Source organism: Lissotriton vulgaris, chromosome 5 (genome assembly GCF_964263255.1).
Source record: "Lissotriton vulgaris chromosome 5, aLisVul1.2, whole genome shotgun sequence".
Lineage (NCBI taxonomy): Eukaryota > Metazoa > Chordata > Amphibia > Caudata > Salamandridae > Lissotriton > Lissotriton vulgaris.
In genome coordinates this window covers 4,800,703-4,825,626 of record NC_141693.1, presented here as the reverse complement: position 1 = coordinate 4,825,626, position 24,924 = coordinate 4,800,703, and the positions used below count along the sequence as shown (strand labels likewise).

The 24,924-nt window shown below is 49.5% G+C and overlaps 1 protein-coding gene across 5 annotated transcripts in view; it reads right to left on the bottom strand.

The window, feature by feature from the left end:
* The window catches only part of RGL2 (ral guanine nucleotide dissociation stimulator like 2), a 246,205-nt gene that overhangs the window by 9,901 nt on the left and 211,380 nt on the right, over positions 1–24,924 (bottom strand). For all 5 annotated transcript variants that reach the window (XR_015295831.1, XM_086920620.1, XM_086920618.1 and 2 more), the window contains exons 12-17: positions 24,717–24,749; positions 24,478–24,599; positions 23,846–23,941; positions 23,443–23,605; positions 12,922–13,182; positions 5,267–5,381 (exon numbers count right to left, since the gene is read on the bottom strand). Coding sequence is in view for 4 of the 5 variants with exons in the window: in XM_086920620.1 (XP_086776746.1) it covers positions 5,267–5,381; positions 12,922–13,182; positions 23,443–23,605; positions 23,846–23,941; positions 24,478–24,599; positions 24,717–24,749 (790 nt within the window). In the remaining variant the exon portion in view is untranslated. The remainder of the gene's footprint in view (positions 1–5,266; positions 5,382–12,921; positions 13,183–23,442; positions 23,606–23,845; positions 23,942–24,477; positions 24,600–24,716; positions 24,750–24,924) is intronic.

Here is a 24,924-nt window from a genome sequence, read left to right as displayed (position 1 = left end):
TCGTCAGTGGTAAACAGATCTGACCAAGGCTTTCCCCACTGCTGAAAGAGATCATACACCACATTGGCGTAACAGTAACCCCTGCAGTGCAGGGGGGGCGGGCTCCAGGAGGGCCTTGCCGAGTACAGTACATGGGCAGGCCTTAGAGCTCCTGAGTGGGTCCAGAGGATGGGGGTCCCCCTCCATGCACTTTGCAGGGGGGGGCCTCCTCAAGTTTTGTTATACAATTGGTACATCACCTTTGGATGAAAACGCCATTCGTGATCCACAAGGCATCTGCGGCTGAGTTTGTTCACTCTGGCGTTCAGAAAGCCCCCTAGATGTTGAAACACCAGTGATATGTGCTGCTGTTTCAGCCATGCCTAGAGATGCAGGGCCTCTCGACAAAAGTTCCATGACACCAACCCGCCCTGCTTGTTGCAGTACCACCTGGCAGTGGTGTGGTTTGTGAACACTTGCACTAGCCTTTCCTGGAAGAAGGGTAGAAAGGCTTTCAATGCGAATTGGATCGCTCAGAGCTCCAGCAGGTTGATGTGGACTCCGGATTCCCCTGAAGACCAGAGTCCTCTGATCTCCACATCTCCCAGATGGCCACCCCATCACAGGAGTGACGCATCTGTCACTAATGTCAGATCTGGTTGGGGAAGGGTGAGGGGTCTGCCTCTGACCTCATCGCAGTTTGTAATCCACCACTGGAGGTCCTGTGCAGTTCCCTCTGAGATTAGGACCACATCAGAGAGATTCCCCTGATGCTGCACCCACTAGAACTTCAGGTCCCATTGCAGAGCCTGTGTATGCTAACGGACATGTGTCACAAGTAGGATGCAGGAGGCCATGAGGCCCAGCAGGCACAGAGTCAGTCTCACCGAAATCCAGAACAGAGGCTGAAGCATCGGTATAGCCTGAATATCCTGGACTCGCAGTTCTGGAGGAAAGGCCTGAAACTGCACTGTGTCCAGAATAGCTCTGAGTGGGTGTCTGAGAGGGAGTCCGGTGTGACTTTGGCACGTTGATAGTGAACCCCAGTTTAATTCAGGAGGTCTGCTGTAGTCTGGAGGTGGAGGATGACAGCGTCGGGCGAGCCCAACTTCAATAGCCAGTCGTCACCTCTGATCTCCGCAGATCAGCTGCAATCACCGCCATCACCTTAGTGAACACCTGAGGGGCGCTGGTAAGGCCAAAGAGGAGCACAGTGAACTGAAAGTGCCCCCGGCCCACCGTGAACCACAGATGATGCCTATGGGCAAGCAGGACAGGAATGTGGAAATATGAGGCCTGCAAGTCCACCTCTACCATCCAGTCACCTGGGTGCAGGGCAGATAGGACTTAGCGAGTAGGAGCATTATGAACTTTCTCTTCTTGAGGAAGAAATTGAGAGAGCGCAGGTCGAGGATAGGACGAAGGCTTCCATCCTTGGGCATCAGAAAGTAGAGGAAACAGCAACCATGACCTACTTCTGGCATCTGCAATCTCTCTATGGATCCTTTGGCCAAAAGAGCTGCCACTTCCTGGTGGAGAAGGGATAGGTGGTCCTCCATCAGCCTGTTGTAAGTAGGTGGCATGTCGGGAGAGGAAGTCTCGAAGGGTGAGGGAGTAGCCCCTTCAGACAATCTGCATAACCCACCTGTCCAATGTTATGGACTGCCAGTGAAGTAGATGATGGCGAATCCTGCTCATGATGATAAACAGGCAGACGAGGAGGGTTTCGAGGCTGCTGATGCCCATGGACTAAACCTGACTGCTGGCTACCCAACCAGTAGGTATCGCGTCCACGGCCATGCACAGGCTGGAATGTTTGTGCGCCGTGGTGCCAGGGTGGGTAAAGATGTGGCTGTTTGCGCCTTTCTTGACCACAAAAGGAGTGAAAGGCAGGTTCAGGATGACGAGAGGCCATGGAAAGGCCCAAGTACATGGGCGTAGCCTTGCTGACTTTAAAGCGATCCAGCGCCCAATCCACCTTGTCTCTGAAGAGAAAGGGCACGACCATGAATGATGACTGGACATCCCCAGAAAAAACAGTAGTTCTCAACCAGGCGTGGTGCCCCCGGGCCACTGTTAAAACCGATCTGCCTAGTGTGTCGGTGGTGTCTAGTTCTCATGTAATGGTTAACTTAGCTGCATCCCTCCAGTCGGCAACAGCCTGGGAGAGCACGTCTGTGCCTCCTCCGGGACCGAAGGCAGCACATGCGCAACGTATTCTACAGAGTGAGAGAATAGCAGCCCAAAAGGCATGCAGTGTTTATCGACTGCAATGGCAGGCTGGTGAAAGAAAACATTTTCTTGTCTAAATTGTCCAGCCTCTTGGATTCACGATCCGGCGGTGCAGTTGGGAATACGCCAGGATTTGCATGTGAAGTGGAGGCTTCGACACCAAGCTCTCCCTGCTAGAGTGTTCAGTGAGCAATTTTGTGTTCCCATGAGTGGGGCAGTGGCGGCGGGCAATTGTTCTGTTCACAGGAGACCCTGTGTTGGGCTTGGACGCAGTCCAAGCAGTACATCAGGAAGTGTTTTGTTAAATGGGAGAAGTGGTTCTGAAGGGCACACTCCCGGCTGAAGCCCTTCCATCAAAACATTAGTTTTGACTGCTACGGAGGACAAGCTAAGGTCCAGGACCTCCGTCGTCCTTCGCACCACTATGGCGAATAAAGCTCCCTCCTCCGTACCCATGGTAGGAGGAGAAAAAAAGCCAGTATCTGGAGACGTGTCCAGCCCTCTGGCTTCACCCAGATCCTCATACATGTTCAAGAAGTCATAATGCTAGTATTCCTCAGAGTCCAGCGCCCCCCGCTGAGCCCTAGCCCATAGGAATAGGGCTCAGACTGCAGCCTGGAAGGCATGGCTCCAGTTGGGACCGGAGTCGGCATCGGGCGACGCCTCTCTGGCTTTGTGCCGGAGTTGGGGATGTAAATAGGGATGGTTCTGGGGCATAAGCCTCAGGATACGCCGGGAAAGGTCAACATGGCATGACCAGCGCCGATCCTGATCCATCGGTGGATCCCTGGGGCCCAACAGGCACCGGAGCCGCCGGCGTGAATCCAGTAGGGCCCCTCTCACTCCCGTGGGGCCCAAAGGTGCGCCAAAGGGAATGGGCCACGCAAATATGAGATGCATAGCCTCATAAAACACTTTCAACTGGCCGGGGTTTGCTCTGGCTCCTGGAAACTTGGGGAGGCATGGAGTCAGCTCACGCTCTAGCTCAACCTTGAGCCAGGTCTCAAGTGACGCTCCCTCGTCTCGTTGGCTGATGGACGAGGTGGCAGGACTTACCCGAATGACACGACTTTGAGTGCAATGAGCTTCTTGGACTCCGCGACAGCTCCCGGGACTTCCGTCTCTACCAGAATCTGGTTCTGGTCACGGTGTTGCATGTCGAACTGCCAGGAGCTTGAGGGATCGCTTTGTACGGGAATCAAAGTAGGCTTTCAGGCCTTGGTTGCGGTCAAGGCACCTGAGCAATAGAAGGTGAGGGTTTGTCACCAACATCGAGCGGTGACAGGCCCTGCAGTGCTTGAAGCCGGACTTCTTGGATGACATATCCTGCCACACCAGGATAAAAAAAACTGAAAACACTTCAACAAACTGTCGAAAAGAGGTAGTAAAAAAATCACATGGGGTAACTCTCCCCACATCTGCGCTGACTGGCATGGAAAGAAAAGAACTGACATCAGCGTGCTGGTGTGGCTCCTATATAGGCATTGTGTGTGTCACTTTCGCCGCGGATGATGATGCCACGGGGAACAGAACAACGCCACTTACCCGCACGCATGGGCACAGCTCAAGAAACTTTTTCAGATTCAGTCTTCTAAGGTAAGGAATCTGCGGCTCAAAGCCTCCTTCCGATTTGGTATAGCAAAGGGTCTATGAAGTCATCTGCTGGTGATACCAAGAGGAAGCACTCTGCGTATCCCAGCAGACACCCTCAATACCCAGCCCCAGGAAAATAAGGATGGAAATTTTCAGCGCTTTTGTAGTACTGTGGCACTCAAAACAGACACAGTCATCCGAGCTGGGGTATCACCAGAATTTAAGGTAGCTCCCCGATCAGGGATACACAGAGGAGGAGTCAGTGGCGCCATCTTCCATTGAGGGGATGGGGGGGTCAGTGTGACAAGGAAGAGAAACGGTGGCCGTTCCTCTGTCGGACAGCCAGTCCTTTTATAATATTTGTTCTGTTTGTATCTCACAACAAGCAAAGAATTGTAGGAGAAAACTTTACTACGTTGTCGCAGATTGACAAACACACAGCATAGTCGTCCTCGTTTGTCCTGATTACACCGTAATAGCCACTACTACAATATTTTGCTGTTATATCATATTTTGCTTCCTCTCCTGCAGAGTGGAATGTAAAGGTCAGGGGAAGGTTGTTCACTCAGAGGACCGAACATTTGAATTGCCCCAGCAGTGGCGATTTTTTAAAGTGCAGTAATCCCAGTAACTGCACTTCAGTCTTTCGGCAAGCGCAATGGACTTGTTTGTTTTCAGTTTTGCCTCTGATTATTCTTATGACACTCAGTCTGCTGTATGGTGTGCAGTCGACACCTTCACTCCGAAATTTTCCCCCAGTGTTCGAAGAGCTTACAGATGCATTGCGGACGGGTTCTCATGGCTAGGGGCTCAGGCAGAGGAGATTCCATCACCCTCCACAGAGCCTTGTCTTCCACTCAACCTCTTATCTCCATCCATTTGTCCGATGATGGCCAACTTCACTGTATCTCACACACCCCTCACCTCTCATCACCTCAACCCTTGACCTTCTCACCTCATATCCCTCATCCATGTCTCTTCAATACACATTTCACATCCTCTTCATCAATCTCACCTCACCTCTACCTCAGTTCATCTGTTACCCATTACTGGGTCATACTACGGACTCCTTCCCTCACCTCATGTCTCCCTTCCCTCATACCCATGTGTATCTCATCCTCTTCAGCAACTCACTCCTTTCATCCTCAACATTCCAGTGTTTCTCATTGTTTTCACCACCTTGTCCCCCTCCTCGTTCTAACTTCATCCATCATGTCATGTATGTCCTCCTCACTGCCTCATCCCTCTTCTTGTGCTCACCACCTCATGTCTCACATCTTCTGCAACTCTTCATCTCTCACCACACCCCGTGTCTTTTGTGTCTCTCTGCAACTTCCACACCTCATTTCTCTTATCCCCATTACCACCATCTCATGTTTTTTATTCCCACCTCATTTCTCACCCCCTCATCATCTCATGCCCCTATCTCTCACTTTGCCACCTCCCCTCTGCCATCTCTCACCCTTCTCCTCGGGCAGCAGCTGCACCAGCTGGTAGTTGGCGGCTCCGAGGCGGTCGTGGTTGTGCTTCTCCAACACCTTGGTGATCACTGCCGGTGTCTTATCCTGACTGGTAATCTATAGAGGACAGGAGGGAAGAGAGGAATAAAACATACAAGTAACAAACATAAGAGGTCACGGGGACATGGACGCAGTGGCCCACACACATAAAGCAAGCACAAAAAATCACAACAAAAAGGACAAAATCACCCACACAAACAAAAGATGCAGCCACTTGCCACTTCTCCCCTATTAATTGAATACCACCCAGATAAAATCTCAATGGTGAATAAGGAACTCAGCTTGTGTGACGCCCAGCCCAAGCGGGAACCTTGTTGCTGAGCCCGCACGTGTCTTAAGATCCGTCCCACCCAAGAGAGTTAGTGGTAGCTTTCGTGAGGCTTTTTCTCTGGGTCTTGGGCAGTCCTTTTCTGTGTCCTCGAGTGCTCCTGCACTCTGTGGATACCGAAGCTCCACATTAAGGCACTTGAGTCTGGAGGACTAGCAGTCAAGACTGACTGCTAGACATGGTAGTCATTTTGGAACTCTAAGAACACACAATAAACCTAAAGCCATGCAATATACATTTCTCATCTATACTACTATTAAAAAGAGAGAACAGAAACCTTTTGGAAAAGGTAAACTCAGGAACCACAGCGTCAGTCCACACACCCAATACAATGTTGTAATCCTCAGGGTGTGTAGATGGACATAGGCTGCATAAAACAAAAAATAAAACGTAAATTAAAAAATTAAACTTTAAAAACAAAGTAGTCCCCTAAAAGTAGCGCCGGCCGTGACGTAGCGCTGGCCGCGACTTAGCGATGTCCGCAACGTGCGTGATGATGACAGGCGGGGAGGAGAGGTGACGAGCAGCAAGGAGTGGCGGTGAATTCCAGAGCGCGGGGAAGAGCGGCGGCTCAGGTAAGGCAAAGGCAAAGGCGAGGCGGGAGGCGGTCTGGGCAATGTCGGGGAAGGCGGGGTAAGGCAAAGGCAAAGGTGAGGCGGGAGGGGGGAGGCGGGCGGGAGGTGGTCTGGGCAAAGTCGGGGCGGGCGGGGGCGGGGGCGGGAGTGTACCCAAGCCTGAAATGTTGCCCCCAGCCCCCTTCTGCCCCAGGCAACGCTGCTGCATTCTGGAAATGCTGCCCCCAGCCCCCTTCTGCCCCAGGCAACGCTGGGGTGGGCTGCTAGTATTTATATATAAGCAATATAGGTTGGTTGAAATGGTGATGCGGTAGCCACTTGTAATGGGAAATATTACACCATCGAAGCAGGATCCAGAATTCGCCGCGATCCTCTGAAACTTTCTTGTCTCGGTCCCTTACTAGCGGTGACCACTGAAACGCTATGCAATGCGATACTATGCCGGCTCTTTGTTATAGTTTCTCTGGCGCCCTGCGAGCTGCGAGGGACCCCTCAATGGTTTTAAGATCAGGTTGCGTAGGAACAGCCAAAATATCATACATGTCAAAACTAGTTCAGCCTCCCGAAAATCAGCACTTAAAAGTCAACTGTGAATTGTACCCACAGCAAATCATGTCGTAAGTCACCAACCGGTGGGTCCCTGGCAGTCAGCAAACTGCTCTATGCATCTTCTCTGTACAGAGAGAAAAAGGCCGCAGACCCCTAGCAATACATTCTGGAACTAAAAAACTGGTTTGTAAATGAATAGTCATATATAGTACTGTACACCTCTTCTTGTTTAGGTGATGCACTGGAAGTTCTTAGTAAACAAACTTACCAATTATACATTTTAAAGATCTGGAGTCTCTGTTTACAACTGAGTTGTCATGTGGCCAAACCCCTTTTCATCATGACGTGAGGTGTCTGCAAAGCTGGGCCGGTTGGCTCAGTGGACTAATGAATCCCTCTTTGTGCAACCCCCATGGCCACAAGTTTGAATCTTGATGGCCCACTCTATCTTTCCTCCGTTCGAGATCGATAAAATGAGTATCATTGAGTTGGGTAACAAAAATATTCCTAAAAATAGACTATTTTTATAATAATTTAGACACTAGAATGAATAAGATCCACTGGAGTGTTCCGGAGATATAGATTTTACAAGTAACAAAGAATCAAAGCAATTTTTTCAACAGCGAACAAGCCTTGGCAAAAACAATGAATTGGACACTTTCAAACGTTTTCAAAGGAAACTGAGGTAAATGTCAGTGCAGTCGGTTAGAAGTACTTGGGGTGCCCAACTCCAACAGGGAGCTAGTCAGGGGTCCCAGCAAGGTCCTCAGGAACAGTTACCTTCACTGAAGAATCAGTCCTTCAACAGTTCCAGGTGCTTTATCTGCATTGGAACGGATTCCTACGGAGTGGTTCAAATGCAAGGGGTGAAGGATGCTGTGGATGCGACGTGGTCGATGGAGGGTCTTCCTGCAAGAAATCCTTGGTCCAGGAAGATGGTGAGGGGGCTCTGGTTGCAGAGTTGACTTCCTACAAAGAAATTGTCTGGCCGAAGTCCAGTAGTCCCTGGACTACCAGTTGCACGTTGTCACGGCCACAGGCCAATCTTTCCTGGGTCTTGAGGGTCCCAGCAACACTGCGATACCACTCCCAGGCTCAGCAAACTTGGGTGGAACTCTGTGTGTAGCGTCTTGGTCCACGGTGTTGCACGGGGGCAGTGGTAGCGGCTTGAAGACTGTTGGCTACCAACTTGCCCCAGCAGGCTTCTTCAGCTGCTGTGTCCATGTGCTGCGAACAGGAGGCCAGTCAACTGGCCCTTGGATTGACTGGACTCTTGAGAACGCTTCTCCATCAGCAGGACATGGCAGGGACGCTCTCTGTGGTAGCCACCAGGTGCAGCCTTTGACAGTGCGGCCTCTCTTTGCTGGTCCCTCGGAGCAGCTGAGAAGTCTTTGGTCCTTCTCCTTAGTCGGTCGAGATCTGAGGCCTTTGTGCCAAGGAGGCCCCTCTTCAGGCTCAGAAAGTGCCCTCAGGGCAGTAGCAGCTGGTAGCCAATGGCCTACCAAGTTCCATCCCACTTGCTGTGGAGTGTGGCATCTGGCTATCCCAGGATGCCATTCTGCCCACTCCCAAGATGGCGAGAACCGTCTCTCGGTGTTCAGACCTTCCTAGCCCACCCTCGGGTTGTGGCCACCTCAGGGCTACACACCCTTGGGGAACCCAGTTTGGCAACTGGTTTCCCCTCTCTGCTTCCTGTGCCAACCTGTCTACCTCAACAATGGGGCAGCCTCCCCCCTGGTGTTACACATCTGCCCCTCAAAGGTGGCTTCACCTTTGAAGTCTGCCTTTTGGGGTTAACACCCAAGAGGCTTCCTGCGGAGGGAGGTGGCATCTCCATGGCCTGCAGTCCCTCATTGTTTTCCTTCCTGAGAGTTGTTGGCACGTCTCTCTAGGAGAGCAGAAAGTTCGTGGAGCGGGCACCATGTGTGCCCGGGACGGCACAGGAGTTTTAAAGGCAACAAAGTGGCAGCTTTGCTAAGGCTCCACACGGCAAGTAGTTACATGAATTTCGACTTGAGACATAAGTCTGGCCTAATGTAATGAGTTGTTTTATACCTTCGAGTGCCCATTTAGGTTGCACCGTTCAGTAGTTTGCCTGTACTCGCCAATTGGGCGACCAAGTCTTTCCACAGTAAAAACTGTGGTTCTGTGTGTTTTTACTGTTAGGACATGTAAAGTACATGTCCTGCTTGGGTCATATGTAGCACCCTGCCTTTAGGGCTTGCTAGCCCTTCCAGAGGGGTGACTTACACGTTTTGGGGAAATGGTGGCTTGGCCATTGCTTTCAACTACAAAGCTGGGCTAGCGGTGCGCAGCTGCTCTACCAGACTGCAGTGCAGGACTGGGGGACTTGTTTTACCTGGGGACCTCCAGGTTGCAACACTCAATGCTGCACGCCCTGGGGTATCCCTCTAACTTACATGCCATGGGTAGTAGGGCACCAGTTACTAAGGGCTTTCAGGTAAGTTAGCCATTTCTAATTGGGTACAGCCAATTCAGCATACATTTTAGGATCAGGGCACTGAGGTCTGGTAATCCGTCTCAGTGCACTCTCAGAGTCGAAAACCCAGCAGCATCAGTACAAAAACTAAAGGGTGGCCACACAAAAAGAAGCATTTCCTTATATGTGCGATTTATGAGTAGACGCTGTGGTATCACTGGAAGAACTCTGTTTGTAGTTCCGCCGGGGATCAGCCAAGGTAGCATTATTTACAAAGCTCATACCATTGGCTGCCTCATCATGTCCAGAACGTGGCCGTTTAGAAAAGGGGACAGATTTGGCGACAGCAACAAACATGCATATCAGTACAAAGACGCACTGCATTTCATACCACTCTTGGGCCGGATCACTTCTAAATCAGTGCCACACCAGATTGTATCTCACTGGTTTAAAGATGCGTTAATGAAAAAAAAAATAGTCATCATCCATTGCTTTCCAATTGATTCATGTATGTATATTCACTCTTAGTATAATCTATCGGTGATAGTATGGTTGTATTGTTCTTCCTATTCAATACAACAACCCAACGCATTCCGGCTCACAGACCCTTCATCAGGGCATGCTTCAACATATAAAAAAATATACATTTGACACAAGACACAAAACAGTGTAGTTGATTGAATGTGAAACCATGTTGTGACATGCGTGCAAAATCGTCCACATGTAACTATCATGAATCATGGTTCAACTGAAATACGAACACATCGAAACCCCACGTTTTCACCACGCATCAAAAATTCTCTCATTAACCTTCCAATAAATCTATAAATATATAAAAAAAACTCACTGGTGCCCGTAACGACAGCCAGAGTGCATATCGCCAAAAACATACGACTGACATGAAGTAACCAAAGCGCTCACTGAGCGCAAATTATTAATCATCACCAAATTATGATTCAACACATCAAACGAAACTGCAAATATCTTTCTGTTTGGAGTAGTCCCCGTGGGAATCCTCAAAATAGAACTAAGACCAGCTCAAAGAGGTTGCATATTTGAACTGTTACCACAAGAGGGTCACCCGGAAATGAACAGCGAGAACTCGAGCATCCAATAGGTGCATCCATGCTCGCTCAAACCGAAATACACAAAAACCTAATAAATGAACCGAACTTACCACTAATACGCCAACCAACAAAAACAACAAAAGAAAACTGAAAAAGAACCAAAGAGCAAAAGGAGCAAAGGAGACTCACAAATGAGGCTATGCTCCGGACATGCAAATGTTGCGTACCTCCAGTACATGCATCAATACGGGGGTCATATTGAAAAGAGAAATTAGTATACAATCACGATTAACTACATGACGGCAAATGTGGCTAAGGGCATACACACGGATTCATGACGGTTAAACTTCCCTTTTAGAAGAGGTACCAGAACCATGGGCCATATTCTCAGGAGACCCCCAGAAACCTGTGGCATGGGTATGATCCAGGTACGAGAAGTTTCTTCATGAAGCGGACGCCTTGAGATATTAGTAACTATGTCCTGTGTCTTCGAGTGGTGCTCAGAAACAAGCTGACTTCACTAGTGGCGGATCGCGTTCACATCTACAAAGCTGAGACAGGACCTAGAAGGTTAGTCTGCTGATAGAACCAGCACTCTTGATCTATTTGCTGCCTACATGGGACTAGCAGCAACTGCAAAGAATAGCAAACTGGCAGAAATATTAAACTGAAACATCAGATTCTGAATGATGGTACCCTGCAGCCCTCTCTGCTGAAGCTCCATTACATTAAGGGAGAAACCACACAAGACCCTGCCCGCAAAGTCTCTCGGCATTCGTTCCTTTCTTCTGCATTGCCAGATGTTCCGTACAAACATCTTGTTTATCCAATCTTTCTGTACTCCAGTGTCAAGTGAAGACCAGAGGCAGGAAGCCTCAGCAATTGCAGCTCAATTTTGCTTAACTGGACTTGCAACAAGCACCTCCACAGTGAGTTTAGTTGACCTGGACTGAAGAAGGTACTAGAGCCCCACATCTGATGTCCATCTAATGCTGAAGACGCACAATCTGCACAGGGTCCTGCTAGAAACCATCTGCGGACTCTTATCTGATGGAGGTTTTTGTGTGTGTGAGCCTGCAATAATTCACATATCCTAACAGTTTCTGACCCATCGCTGGCTGACCCATCGCTGGCTGACCCATCGCTGGCTGATCCATCGCTGGCTGATCCATCGCTGGCTGATCCATTTCTGGCTGACACATCTCTGGCTGATCCATTTCTGGCTGATCCATCGCGGACTGATCCTTCGCAACCAAGTCAATGGGCAGTAACTTGAGGTGTCCTTCATGACTTACAGGTGGGTTTAGATCAGGCTGCAGCACAGACACGGCTGTGCTTCAGAAAATCCACAAGCTCTTACTCATCAATGGCAGATCCTACCTGATCGGTTTGTTATCTTTGACATGGTCAACCATACAGTTCCTCTGGAGAACCGGCATACAGTGTGGGCATAGAGGGCAGGTTCTTCAGTGGTTTACCCAGTGGCTGCCGATAATTCAAGCGGGAGAGGGTACATGGCGCACACACACTCACCCATCTACATACTCACTCGCTCACATCCCCATGCATTCACAAGCACTTACACACCCATTCACAGCACAAACTCACAAATACACATACATTCATACACACACACACACATGCTTTAAACATTAAAAAACATAACACCGACCTTCTGTAGCATCCTGGAGACATAAGCCTTGGTGGTTCCAGAAGGCCTCCTCTCATTCGCTAACCTTAGATCAGCCAATGAGAGAAGGCGGCAGTCCCTGCCTCGTCCCAAAGTGGCATGTGGTAAGTGACACCATCCCACCCCACTTTGTGATGAGGCATCCCTGATGGACTCTCGGACGGGGCACTTCAGGGCTTAAACTGAAGCACCCAGGTCCGAGGCTATCAGTGACTCGCCCCCTCATCACGAGGGGGAGGGCCTTGAAGTTCTTTGCCAGGCTGCGGAGGTCATGCCCAGGGGGCTGTGACATCTTCAGCCCGGCACAGTTCAGCTCAGGCAGCCAGACGCCTTTTACCACATGGTTAGCTCCTGGCTGCCTGACCTAAAAATAAAGAGTGTCTGTCAGGCTGACCTTCGATTAGCCTGACCAAAACTCTTTATGTTGACTAAAAGTGAGGAGGCGGGCCCCTCCGCCCTTAAGGAGGGGCTGCTGCTGGGTTTACCTCTTCCTTGGCTACCGTTTGGCTGACACTGCTGAATTTACAAAATAAAAACACATCTTACATACCAAATGCAATCATGATGCAAACTGACAAACAATCTTGCACTACCTGCACAAGGTGAAGCCGAAACATTGTTCTATGGCGAGTCCATCTATTTGAGTCACACCTTTCACAGATAAGTACTTATATGTTACCATGGAGTAACGTTTCATTGGGACACTCTATGGAACGTTGAGATGCTAATTTTAGGGGCACAGCACAGAGTCTTATGGAGCCTGAATATTAAGGAGTACCACCTGCATGTTTCTACAGAGATTCTGTGGCCCTTGGGGCGTGGCCTTTTGCAGTCGCAATGAAGGACTTTGGGGACCAGTCATGCAAAGGTCACTCCAGAGTGTTGTGGCAAAGGATGTTATGAGATCACAGGACAGGATGGTGGGGCGCCTGCCATGAGGTCACTTACCAGGATGCTCTTGTACATGTTGCCATTCTCCAGGGCCATCTGTACCCGTATGATGAGACACTCCGAGTTTTCATCCTTCGGGGTGACCTCAGACGTGGAGGGAGAGATGAAAGCAGAGCCGCAGGAAGCTGACCGTCTGTGGCCCTTCATAAAGGTTGATGCAGGTGGGCTCAGCATGGTGGGGAGAGGTGCAGGGGGCACCGGGCCTGGAGATGGCAGTCCCACTGTATCCAGGGACGATACCGATGTGGACTTCATGTGCTGAAATCCAAGCGAGAGACAGTCACTTGTTAGTCAACACAAGTAGAAACACTTTGCTCCTTTGTAAGCCAGCGAGTGGAACTTCAGTGATAAGATTAGGATAAAAGGAAGTCTGACATGGAGTGGTCAAAGGGCCAACATTATAGCGACATTGTGTCTGAGAGAGAAGCTGGAGGGACCAGTATCTGATTGAACCTGTGGTTATGGGTGATAGTCTGCTGCTTCTGCTCTCTCGTGCCTAGACGTGGACCAAAGGCTGTGTAACTTAAAAGTTAGGATTCAGGGAAGCAGCCCTTGTCGTAATGTTGGCGCTACATTGATAGAGTTCCTCTCTACAATTTACTATAATCGGCCTTTGCCCCCTCATTGATTCACAAGCAACAAATAACATTGGACACAGCGTAAATTACACCCTCACCATTAAACTGTACCCCAGCTGCCATTGTGGTCTGTACAATGGTCCCAATTTTGCAGCGTGAATCTTTCTGGATTCACTATGCTGTGCATATTCCGCGGTCTTGTGGTTGGGTCCGGATTCGTAGTCTTTTCTTTGTTTTTTGTTTTTTTTGTTTTTTGTAGCCCTTGTGGGCGTCGGCGTCACACCTCCTCGGGCGCATTTCCGGTGACGTCGGCATGCTTCCTGCGGAAGCTCCCACTCTTGGGCGCCATCTTCAGATTCTTTTTTCCGTGGTCGGGTCTGGATCGTTCCCGTTTGGGCTCCAGACATTTTTGGAGAAAGTACTGAAAAGAGTGGAAGTTGGAGAAGATATTGGAAGAAGAAGACCAGAGAAGACTTCGCAGAAAACTGACGAAGAGGAGAGAAAGTGAAAACCTCGAGAACTTCGACGATCGTCGACGTCCACGCGCTCAGTGAGGCCTGAACGCACGAGGATGGACAACACGCCGTTCAAGTTCTGCCCGAACTGCAGACAGAAGTACGCACAAAAAGACCAGCACCCGGTTTGCAACCTCTGCCTACCGGTAGAACACAGAAGCGAGGACTGCAACGCCTGCGCCGTCTTCGCCCAGAAGACCCTCCAAGTGAGGAAGAGACAGAGGGTAGCACACGCCGCCCTCGGAGGAAAATCCCCGACGCCATCGCTGTACGAGCTGGGGATGTCCTCAGAGGAGGAGGACAATGCTGCCGCAGAAGACGACGGCTACACGGTCGTAGAGACCGATTACAAGAAGACACCTGATAAGGTAGGAGACTCGACGTCCCATAAGAACACCAGAGACCCTGAGTCTCGAAAGCTCGAGGCCAAGAGCCCGAAGGCGCCGACGCAGCGACATCTGCCGTCCGCGACCACAAGCAGGCCCGGCGGATCCTCAGAGAAGGAGTCCCTGGCGCCGAAGGCTGTTGACCAGCAGAAAGCGTCAAAGATCGTCGCCGAAAAGGACCGATCGACGCCGAGGGAGAAAGACCCTAAAGCCTCGGCAACGTCCAAGGACCCGAAATCCAGTTCGACGTCCAAGCCGTCGACGCCGAAGATCTCGACGCCGAGCCAGGCGCAGAAGAGAGGAGCCGAACGTTCCGAAGTCGAGAACGCGGCCGAGGTAGAAAGGAAAAGACGCCGGCTGGAAGCCGAGATGGCGAGCCTCTTGCAGCGAAGGAAGGAGGTCGCCGCCGAGATGTGTGGAATCGTGAACGCACTCAAGACCAAGCACGCCGTGCTAGATCTGGTCGAGGAGGAAGAGGAACATGTCGACGACCATGTGCCTAGCGACGAGATGGTCGACGACCGGGAAGCTGAAGAGAATCCCTACGAGGATTACAGCTACGAGGGCGAAGAGAGCAGTAGAGTGGACGACGAGTCGGTCACCTCTGATCCACGCGAGGAGGACTACCTAGACGTCGACACCGAGAGCCCGGAGGAGGCGGTCGACTCGTACCCCTCGAGACCCTCGCCGCCGGACGACATCGGGGCATACAACTCGGCGATACAATCTGCCGCGACTGCATTCAAGTTGAAACTCGACGAGGAAAAGCAGAAAGCAGACTTCCTGCTAGAGACTTTGCTCCCAACGCAAACAAGAAGCCAGTTCCTCCCAATGCTCGAGAGCGTCTTGGCGCAGGGAAAGGAAGCGTTCAAGGAGCCCGCTACATGCAAGGCAGTAACTCCCAGAACAGAGAAAAAATACAAGCACTCCTCGAAGGACCCGGCCTACATTTGAGGCGAGGTCTCCGCTGACTCCATTATCACGGCCACAGCTAGGAAGAGGGCGAGCGTATCTACTACCTCGGGCCCACCGCCGGATAAGGAGAGCAAGAGGATGGATCTGGTGGGGAGAAGGATCGAGCGAAATGCCGCGACCCACTGGCGCATGGCTAATTCCAACGCCCTGTTAAACAGGCACGTGTACCAAATCATGGAGGGACTGGGGCACTTGGTGAAGGACCTACCCCAAGAGGCCAGGCAGAAGGCCGAAAAATTGGTAGAAGAAGGGAAGAACGCGGCAAATTCTTGCCTTAAGGCGGCCCTGGACGGAGCAGACACCGCCAGCAGGCTAATGATGATGGGTGTCACGGAGAGGAGACACGCCTGGCTCAGGATCTCAGGGTTCAAACCCGAGGTGCAACACAGTATCCTGAACACACCGTTCAACGGCGAAACACTTTTCGGAGCAACGGTTGACGACAAACTATGCCAACTCAAAAAAGATAACGAGACTGCAAGATCCATGGGGGCTTTGCAGTTCAGAGGCAACAGAAGAGGCACCCCGGCACGGAGGCCCGGCGGAAGAGGTGGAAACCAACCAGGTACATCGCACCAGGCCTTCCAGCAGACGCACCAGGCAGACTCGCAGGCTCAGCAAGGTCACCAGAAGCAGTCCTGGCAATACCAACCAAGGGGTCAGTCCTTTCGAGGGAGAAATGGACGTGGCCAGAATAGAAGAGGGGGGCAGCAGCCCACCTCGAAGTGACTTCACAGTCCCCCGGGTGCCCGACCACAGAAAAGATCCCAGGGGGCACCGCGTACAAAGGGGTCAGGACAATCTAATGACCTACGACCACATGACACCAGTGGGAGGAAGATTAAAGTTCTATCTCCAGGAATGGAGAGAAATAACATCAGACAAATGGATCCTAAACATCATTCAATTCGGATACTGCTTGGAGTTGGAGAAAAAACCAACAAACAGGAAACCAAGGGGGAAGCCACCAGCAAAAGAACAGCTGGCGAGACTTCAGGAAGAAGTGCAAGAACTTCTACAAAAAAAGGCCATAGAAAGAGTTCCCTTCAGGGAAAGGAACAAGGGAATATACTCGACGTACTTCCTAGTACCAAAGGTCGACGACAAAATGAGAAACATCCTAGACCTGAGGTTCCTCAACAAATTCATAAGAACACAAAAGTTCAAAATGACCTCCTTGCAGGAGGTGCTGCCGCAGTTGCAGGTCGGAGACTTCATGGTCACGATAGACCTCAAGGACGCCTACTTACACATACCGATGAACGACAAGCACAAGCATATGCTCAGGTTCGCTATCGGAGGAGGCCACTACCAGTTCACAATGCTGGCCTTCGGACTGAAATCAGCACCGAGGGTATTCACGAAGTGCCTCGCGGCAGTCGCAGTGCACTTACGAAGACAGGGGATACACGTATACCCTTACCTCGACGACTGGCTGGTGAAAGCAAGCTTGTACCAGAAGTGCAAGCAGCACGCACATACAGTGACGAGCACACTCATAAACTTGGGGTTCTCCGTCCATTGGAAGAAATCATCAATGGAGCCGGAGCAAGTGAAGATCTTCCTGGGGGCAGAGATCAACACCGTACAGGCCAAAGTGTTCCCCAGCGAGAAGAGAGCAAAGGCACTAGTCAAGGAAACTCACCTATACCGGAAGGGGCAAGCTCGGACAGTGAGGACTGCGAGCAAGATCATGGGAATGATGGCATCATGCATCCACCTAGTGCCGAATGTGCGGCTCCACATGAGACCCATGCAAGAATGGCAGCAGGAACAATGGTCACAGGCTTCGGGCAGTTGGGAGGATCTTGTGGTGGTGACGCACGCAGTGCAGAAGGAGATGGCATGGTGGACCCTGGAGAACCTAACAAGGGGGCAGCCTCTTACACTCCCAACTCCGACAGTGACCATCACCACGGACGCATCCCTGAAGGGATGGGGCCCTCACATGGAGGAACTCAAAGTGAGGGGCCTGTGGACGCCAGCAGATGCAACAAAGCACATCAATTACCAGAACTGAAGACAATCTTCCTTGCACTGAAAGCCTTCCAGACAAGACTGTACAGGCAGAGGGTGTTGCTACAGACAGAAAACACCACGGCGATGTTCTACATCAACAAACAGGGTGGAACACAGTCGACAACGCTTTCGACGCTGGCGCAGGAGATATGGAGGTGGGCCATCCCTCTCCAGATAGACCTGCTAGCCATACACCTACCAGGGAAGGAGAACATTCAGGCAGACTGGCTGAGCAGACAGACCTCGGCATCCCACGAGTGGGAGCTCAATGCTCAGGAGACGAGGAGGCTGTTCAACAGGTGGGGACACCATCAGTGGACCTGTTTGCAACACGCCAGAATGCGAAATGCCGAAACTTTGCATCCAGACAACACGAAGAAGGGTCCCTTGGGAATGCCCTATGGATAGATTGGTCCGGGAAATTTGCATACGCTTTTCCCCCGATACCGCTGATACACAGAGTGCTGAGCAAGTGCAGGGCGAGCACCATGACCCTGATACTGGTCGCGCCGCAGTGGGCGAGGCAGACTTGGTACTCGCAGATCATGGAGATGGCGCAGTGTGCGCCCCACAGATTCAGCAGGAGAAAGGACCTGCTCTCCATGCAGAACGGAGAGGTGCTGCACCCAGAACCAGAGAGCATAAGCCTAGTAGCATGGCTCCTGAGGACATCGAATTCACACATTTAAAACTGCCAGAGAGCACCCTCAGGGTCCTTCGGGAGGCACGAAGGCCCAGCACAAGGAAGTGCTATGTCGCAAAGTGGAAAAGGTTCACGATGTGGTGCAGGAGGGAGAGACTCCACAATAAAATGAAGAAGGACTCCACGGTACTGAAGTACCTGACACACTTACTGGACAAAAAGCTCAGCTCGTCCTCCTTGAGAGTTCACCTAGCGGCTATAGTGGCATACACAAGGGGTGAGATGGGCAGAAGCTTCTTCACATCACAAGTTGTAAAGAGGTTCCTCGAAGGAGCAAAAAGGATTGCACCACCCAAGCGGGTGCCACCACCGGCATGGAACTTAAACGTGGTCCTGACGGAACTCATGAAGGAGCCCTTCGAGCCGCTTCACAAGGCCTCCTTGAAGATGCTAACTATGAAAACTGCTTTCCTGGTTGCAATTACGTCCTTACGCAGAGTGAGCGAACTGCAAGCGTTAACGCTACAGGAGCCCTACTTACAAATACACAATGACAGGGTGGTGATGAGGACCAACCCACACTTCATGCCGAAAGTGGTGTCCAGGTTCCACATGAACCGGTCCATACAGATACCGAGTTTTTTCCAAAAACCAACCACTAGCGCAGAGCGAGCTCTGCATACCCTGGACGCCAGAAGGGCGGTCATGCATTACATCGAAAGGACAAAAGGACACAGGAAAACGAAACAGTTCTTTGTGTCGTTCGCCAACAGTTACATGGGCAAAGCAGTCACTAAGAACACTATTGCACGATGGATCGCGCAAACAATCCAACTCTGCCACAAAGGGGCAGGAGAAGAACTGGCAGAGGGGGCACGCGCCCACTCCACTAGGAAGAAGGGGGCTACAATAGCCTTCCTGGCCAATACACCCATACAAGACATATGCCTGGCGGCAACATGGGCTTCGGTGCACACATTCACGAAGCACTATTGCGTGGATGTTCAGATGAACCAGGAAGCACAAGTTGGACAAAGGGTGCTCCAGCATATATTCAAAAAACCAGAGCTCATCTTCCACCCAGCCACCACGGAAGTGAGAAACCACTACGAAATCTATGCACAGCATAGTGAATCCAGAAAGATTCATGCTGCAAAACGAATAGTTTCTTACCTGTCGGTGTAGTTTTGCAGCTTGAAGATCTTTCTGGAGTCACTAGCGAACCCACCCACCTCCGCCAGAAAGATGAGGCTGGAGAGAGAAGAGGTGGTCAAAAAAAAAAAAAAAAAAAGGGTGATAGGAGGAGAAGAAGTAACAGAATATAAGGACGAGTGGTAAAGAAATGATCACTTTGAATAGAACATTGCCATTGCTTCGGAAAAGAAGGAAACACGGAAAAAAGAATCCGAAGATGGCGCCCAAGAGTGGGAGCTTCCGCAGGAAGCATGCCGACGTCACCGGAAATGCGCCCGAGGAGGTGTGACGCCGACGCCCACAAGGGCTACAAAAAAAAAAACAAAAAAAACAAAGAAAAGACTACGAATCCGGACCCAACCACAAGACCGCGGAATATGCACAGCATAGTGAATCCAGAAAGATCTTCAAGCTGCAAAACTACACCGACAGGTAAGAAACTATTCATTCTCCCTCTCTTAGTGTGAAATGTATGTGTTGTCCTGGGTTCCTGTAAGTTGCCCCATCTGCTTACGTGTCATGGTGTATTTTTGCTGGTGCTTAGCTAGAGGTTTGCACCCACTCAGTCTGTGTACCTGTTCCTGCTGGCCTTGAATTGGTGTGTAAGATGTGCACTGGTGGTTGTAGCTTCTCAATGTGTCTCCTTTCCTATTCCCCAGGGAACCATTTGTTGCTGGGATGACAAGTGAAAGGAGGATTTTTCTTACATTTTCTGGTGGAGGAAATCAAATTTTTCAAGATTTCGCCCTGGCTGTTTTGCACATATTGGTGGAGGCAGCTTGAGATCGCCTTTCTGCAAGATTTAAACACACTCAATGTGGAGACGAGGAGGGTCCAACCTGCTTAAGGTGGAAAAAGGGTGAGGTGCAGCTGGTGCTAGAACTAGGTTTGTGATGTCCCTAAGGATGCTTTAAGACATTTTTGGCATGGACACAAACATTGAATCAAAAATATTTTTTACCTGGTTGAACAGCAACAACGTAAAGGACACTTATAATGTCATGACCTAGAAAGAATTAACTATGACGTTTGACTTTTGGGGAAGTTATCAAGCCTTTATTCAGATGCTGCAGTGCACCAACAATCTAAGGTTCCAAGAGAAAATTATGGCGTGCAGCCGTAAGTACCCCCTCACTTTACCAGCAGTATACACTTTGCTGAGAGAGCAAGTGCAATGCATTCTCTATCAAGGAGATCTATGGGTGCACCGGTGTGTGATGCAAGTGTGAATGGGACGTTTTAACATAAGTGGGGTCAGAGAACCATTTTTTACCAATGGGTGCTTGGATGGTGGTATGAAATAGAATCATACATTGAAGGATAGAAGGGTACATCAGGACATCTTCAAGCTTGTGCTGTAAGTGGAAGTTAGGCCTTTGATATACGACATTGTCAGGTTATGATGGATGTTTATATAATAAAGTTCATTGGTTGACGTAGTCTCTACTAAATGATGTTGGAGAAGGAGAGGTTTGCCAAGTAAGTTGTAAGATTGGGGCACAGTTCTAGCAGAGCAAAGAAAATACAGGAATATCCATATTGAACATATCGATATATCCCAATTGAGAATTTGTTTGAAGGATTGTTGCATGGTTGAGAAGGGTTACATAGCAAATAAGGGTCATGGTCTATTATACAGGAGACACTAAAAAAAGAATAGCATAAAGTTACACCAGAGGCAGTAATGCTAATAGAGTGGTATTTGCTAAATAAGGATAGTAGATGTAAAATGGGTATCTCTTTGTGCAGAAGAACCAGGCAGTGTTGGAGGTGCATTAGGTGTGGTCTGGTCCCACAACCAATGAGTGATCGACTAACGGAAGCATTAACACACCTTGCCGGAGTAAGAATTATAGAAGGAATTGACTTCTCGGAATGCTTTGCCCTGTTGTGTTAGGCAGAAAATTAGAAGGAGGCCTTTGCATTTGCATTGATCTGAGAGACATAAATTATATTGTATAAATAGATGATATCCTGTGGTAAACATCTGAGAGCCATTAGTCGCTATGGGGAATGCTAATTAATTTGTTCCCAAATTCAAGGTCACATCAATAATTTAGGACACTGTTGGGAACCTACATTTCTGAAGGATACCCTTTGATAGGCTTTTCAACCGTTCTCCTAGAGCGTTCTATAAAGAAGATATGTGAGGTTATATCTAAATATTCAACTTCCATAACAGTATTTTGTTTAGTAAAACTGCAATATGGTAACTAGTCTGGTATTTTTTCTACTTTATTAGGGGTTTACAAAGTTGTTTTTCACCAGCAAAAATTTGTGAAGTTCACTATTTTAATCTTTTTTTATGTTTTTGGTTTACTTTTGCCAAAGACTAGATTTTTCTGTATTACAAGATCATTTTCACTGCATTTTCATTAACATTTAACCCAGCCACACTGGTAAATGTATTCAGAATTTGTTTCCCTTAAAAGGTACATTTTGCTAAGTTTTTCTATGTATAGGGGAAAAATGTTTGTAGAACTTTTGACGGCAAACCTATTTATTTTGCTTTCCTATTGTCAATGGTATTGTGTAAAAAACTGCACTGTAAGGTATAGTGTGCAGAACTATTTTGTTATTCTTAAAAGTAGGCTAGGAGGATATGTGCAACATAAGTTGTCACGAAAGAAATAATTTTCGCTCACAGGTGACTAAGAGAGAATTTAAACCTTTGACAAGCCCTGAAGTTTTTCTCTTTACAAAGGTTGTCAAGAGAGCTTTCCATTTTCATTTACCTGAAAAGGTTCAAATACATACTGAGGATAGTGAGACTTATGAGTGAGATCATTAAAGGTGCTGATTGTCGGCCTACATTGTCCCTTTGCCAAGAGACTAACAGCATGACTGAGCACAGGACTCTGCTAGTGGTGCAGAGTGATGCTACCGATCAGGACAGGTACAGGCAACAACACTACTGATCAATACAGGCGCTGCAGAGTGGTGCAGAGAGATGCTATTGATCAGGATGGGTGCAGGAAGGTACAGACCAGTACAGAGTGATGCTATTGATCAGGATAGGTACAGTCAGGCTACAGGGTGGTGCAGAGTGATGCTGCTGATTGGGACGGGTACTGTCAGATTACAGAATGATACAGAGTGATGCTATTGATTAGGACGGGTACTGTCAGGCTACAGAGCGGTGTAGAGTGATGCTATTGCTCATGACTGGTACAGGAAGGGTACGGAGCGGTGCAGAGCGATGCTATTGATCAGGACGGGGACAGGCATGGTAGTGAGCGGTGCAGAGTGAGGCTACTGATAAGGACAGGTAACATCAGGCTACAGAGTGATGTAAAGTGATGCTATTAATCGGGATGGGTACAGACTCTACAGAGTGGTGCTATTGATCAGGATGGGTACAATCAGGCTACAGAGCGGTGCAGAGAGATGCTATTGATCAGGACGGGTACAGACAGGCTACAGAGCGGTACATAGTGATGCTGTTGATCAGGATGGGTACAGGCATGGTAGTGAGCGTTGCTGAGTGATGCTACTGATAAGTACAGGTTCCATCAGGCTACAGAGCGGTGCAGAGTGATGCTGTTGATCAGACAGGGTACAGAGCAGTGCAAACAGATACTATGATCAGGAAAAGTAAAGGCATGGTTAGAGAGCCATGCAGACAGATACTATTGATCAGGAAAGGTACAGCATGCTAGAGAGTGGTTTTGAGTGATGCTACTGATGAAGATAGGTACAGACAGGGTACAGAGAGGCGCAGTGTTATGCTATTGATCAAGATGGTTCGTAAGCAGCACTCGGGCAGGAGTGTTACTAACTGATGATTGTTTTCTACACAGAAGCGACAAGTGTGTGCCATGTGGACAAGTGACAAAGTCATGGTTGTACTCAATGTGCAATATAACTGAACTGAACAGACCTTGAGAGAAACGAGTGCTTGACATAGTGGAGTTGTTTCTCACTTTGAGACCCAAAGCAGGGTGGGTGACTATGCCAAGGGGACTGTGGCAAGGTCAGTCCCGGCATCGACAACTCTTGAGGTTACCGGATTCTTCAGAGAGGTATTCTATCAGGAAAAGATTCCAAGCGTGTTAACTCATGGAGAGGTTAGGAGCACTGGTGGGTACGGTCTCTGGTCCACCACCAGAGTTCGATGTTATTGATATCACAGGCTTTCCTCGTTTATATCCTCTGGTGGTTGACATCAGGTAAGGTTTGTTTTCTAGCGGCCGGCACACACTTCTTACCTTTGTCATGCGGGTCAGAAGTGATGTATCTGGACTCAGTTGATTCTCGTGTGTGTTCCCCCCCAAAAACTCAAAAGAGCAGTCAGAGGGTCGCTTGGGGGAGCTCGGCCGATCCCAGGTGCAGGTACCAGGTCCAAAGGGAACCGCAACTGAGGTAAGAAGACTGAGAGGAAGAGAGATGGGTGGTCAGAAGTGGACAAGGGAGATGGAGAAGAGGAGCACAAGGTGACAAGCAACTAAGACCAGATACTAAACCACTGAAGCAGGAATAGCAAACACCAGCCTGACTCCAACAGCACCATATGATATTCAACCACAGAGCGGACCCGCAGATCACCCTCCTAGGACACAACGTGTTCTTTGGCGCAAATCTACACATTTTTGACAGCATTCGTTCACTTACTCCATACAGTGCGTGATCACCAGGGTGGGTTTGATGGGTCGAGGAGGGGCCGGGGCCAGGTCCAGGGGAGGTTCGATCTCGCACGAGAGATGATAGCTGAAAAGCAAAAACAACATGCGGACAGTTGGTACAGAGCCTGCTTCACAGCAAAATCCCTGCCAAGATCTGCAATCGGACAGACCTGCTAGGCCAAGCCGGGAGTACAAATAGACTCTGCCCCCAACTGCAGGGAGACCAGCAGAGCAGCAGAGTTTAATTTGTGCTGGTGGTTGCAGGTGATGGCGCCAGCATTTTGTGGACCAAGACTTATTTTTTATCATCGACTTTGACTCAGCGTAAAAAAGAGAAGTGAAAAATAGAGAGAGTAGAAGAATTGTATGAAAATAATGACAACAAGAGAAAGCATAGATAAAAATGAACCTGCAAGAGAATGATACATTTGATGGGAAGCGTGTAGGGGAGTGCGGGAAAGAAGCATGAGGTGGAATTAAGACTAGGCAGCCTTAATACTTGGCCACTCCGGCATTCTCCGGATTGTGCAGCAGCCTCCTAGGTAAAACACTGTACCCGGTGCTTATCGGCAACTATTCACTCATTCATTGCAATCTAAGCGCTAGAGACCAGGTGCTCACCTGTCTGCCTCACTCAGCGCCTTGATGCTGTGGAACCATCGCACGAAGGCCGGGTCTGGCTCCAAGTCGTAGTTTTTACAGATGGACTGAAGCAGACGAATCTGGGCCAAGATCTCAAACTCCTGGGTAGACAAAGAAGCCATGAGGCCTGTCAGAAACACTGCAAGTCCAAAGCAAGGGTGAAGCAAACAGAGACATGAAAAGAAGTGGGAGAGCTCCTCAGAGCAGGCAGGACCTACCTTCCGCCGCTTGTCGAAGTTGAGGTAGCCATTCTGAAAGAGGAACAGTAAAGAGGTGCTTCAGTTATAGCGACTATCAGAACCTCTCGCCTCCTCCTCGCAGATCTGCTGAATGCATGTGTGACTCAGTGTGGATGACAGGGGAAGTCAGTGTATATGTGCACACAGCCAGGCCGCCATCTTGGGAGCACTCCCTGCATGCGCTTCA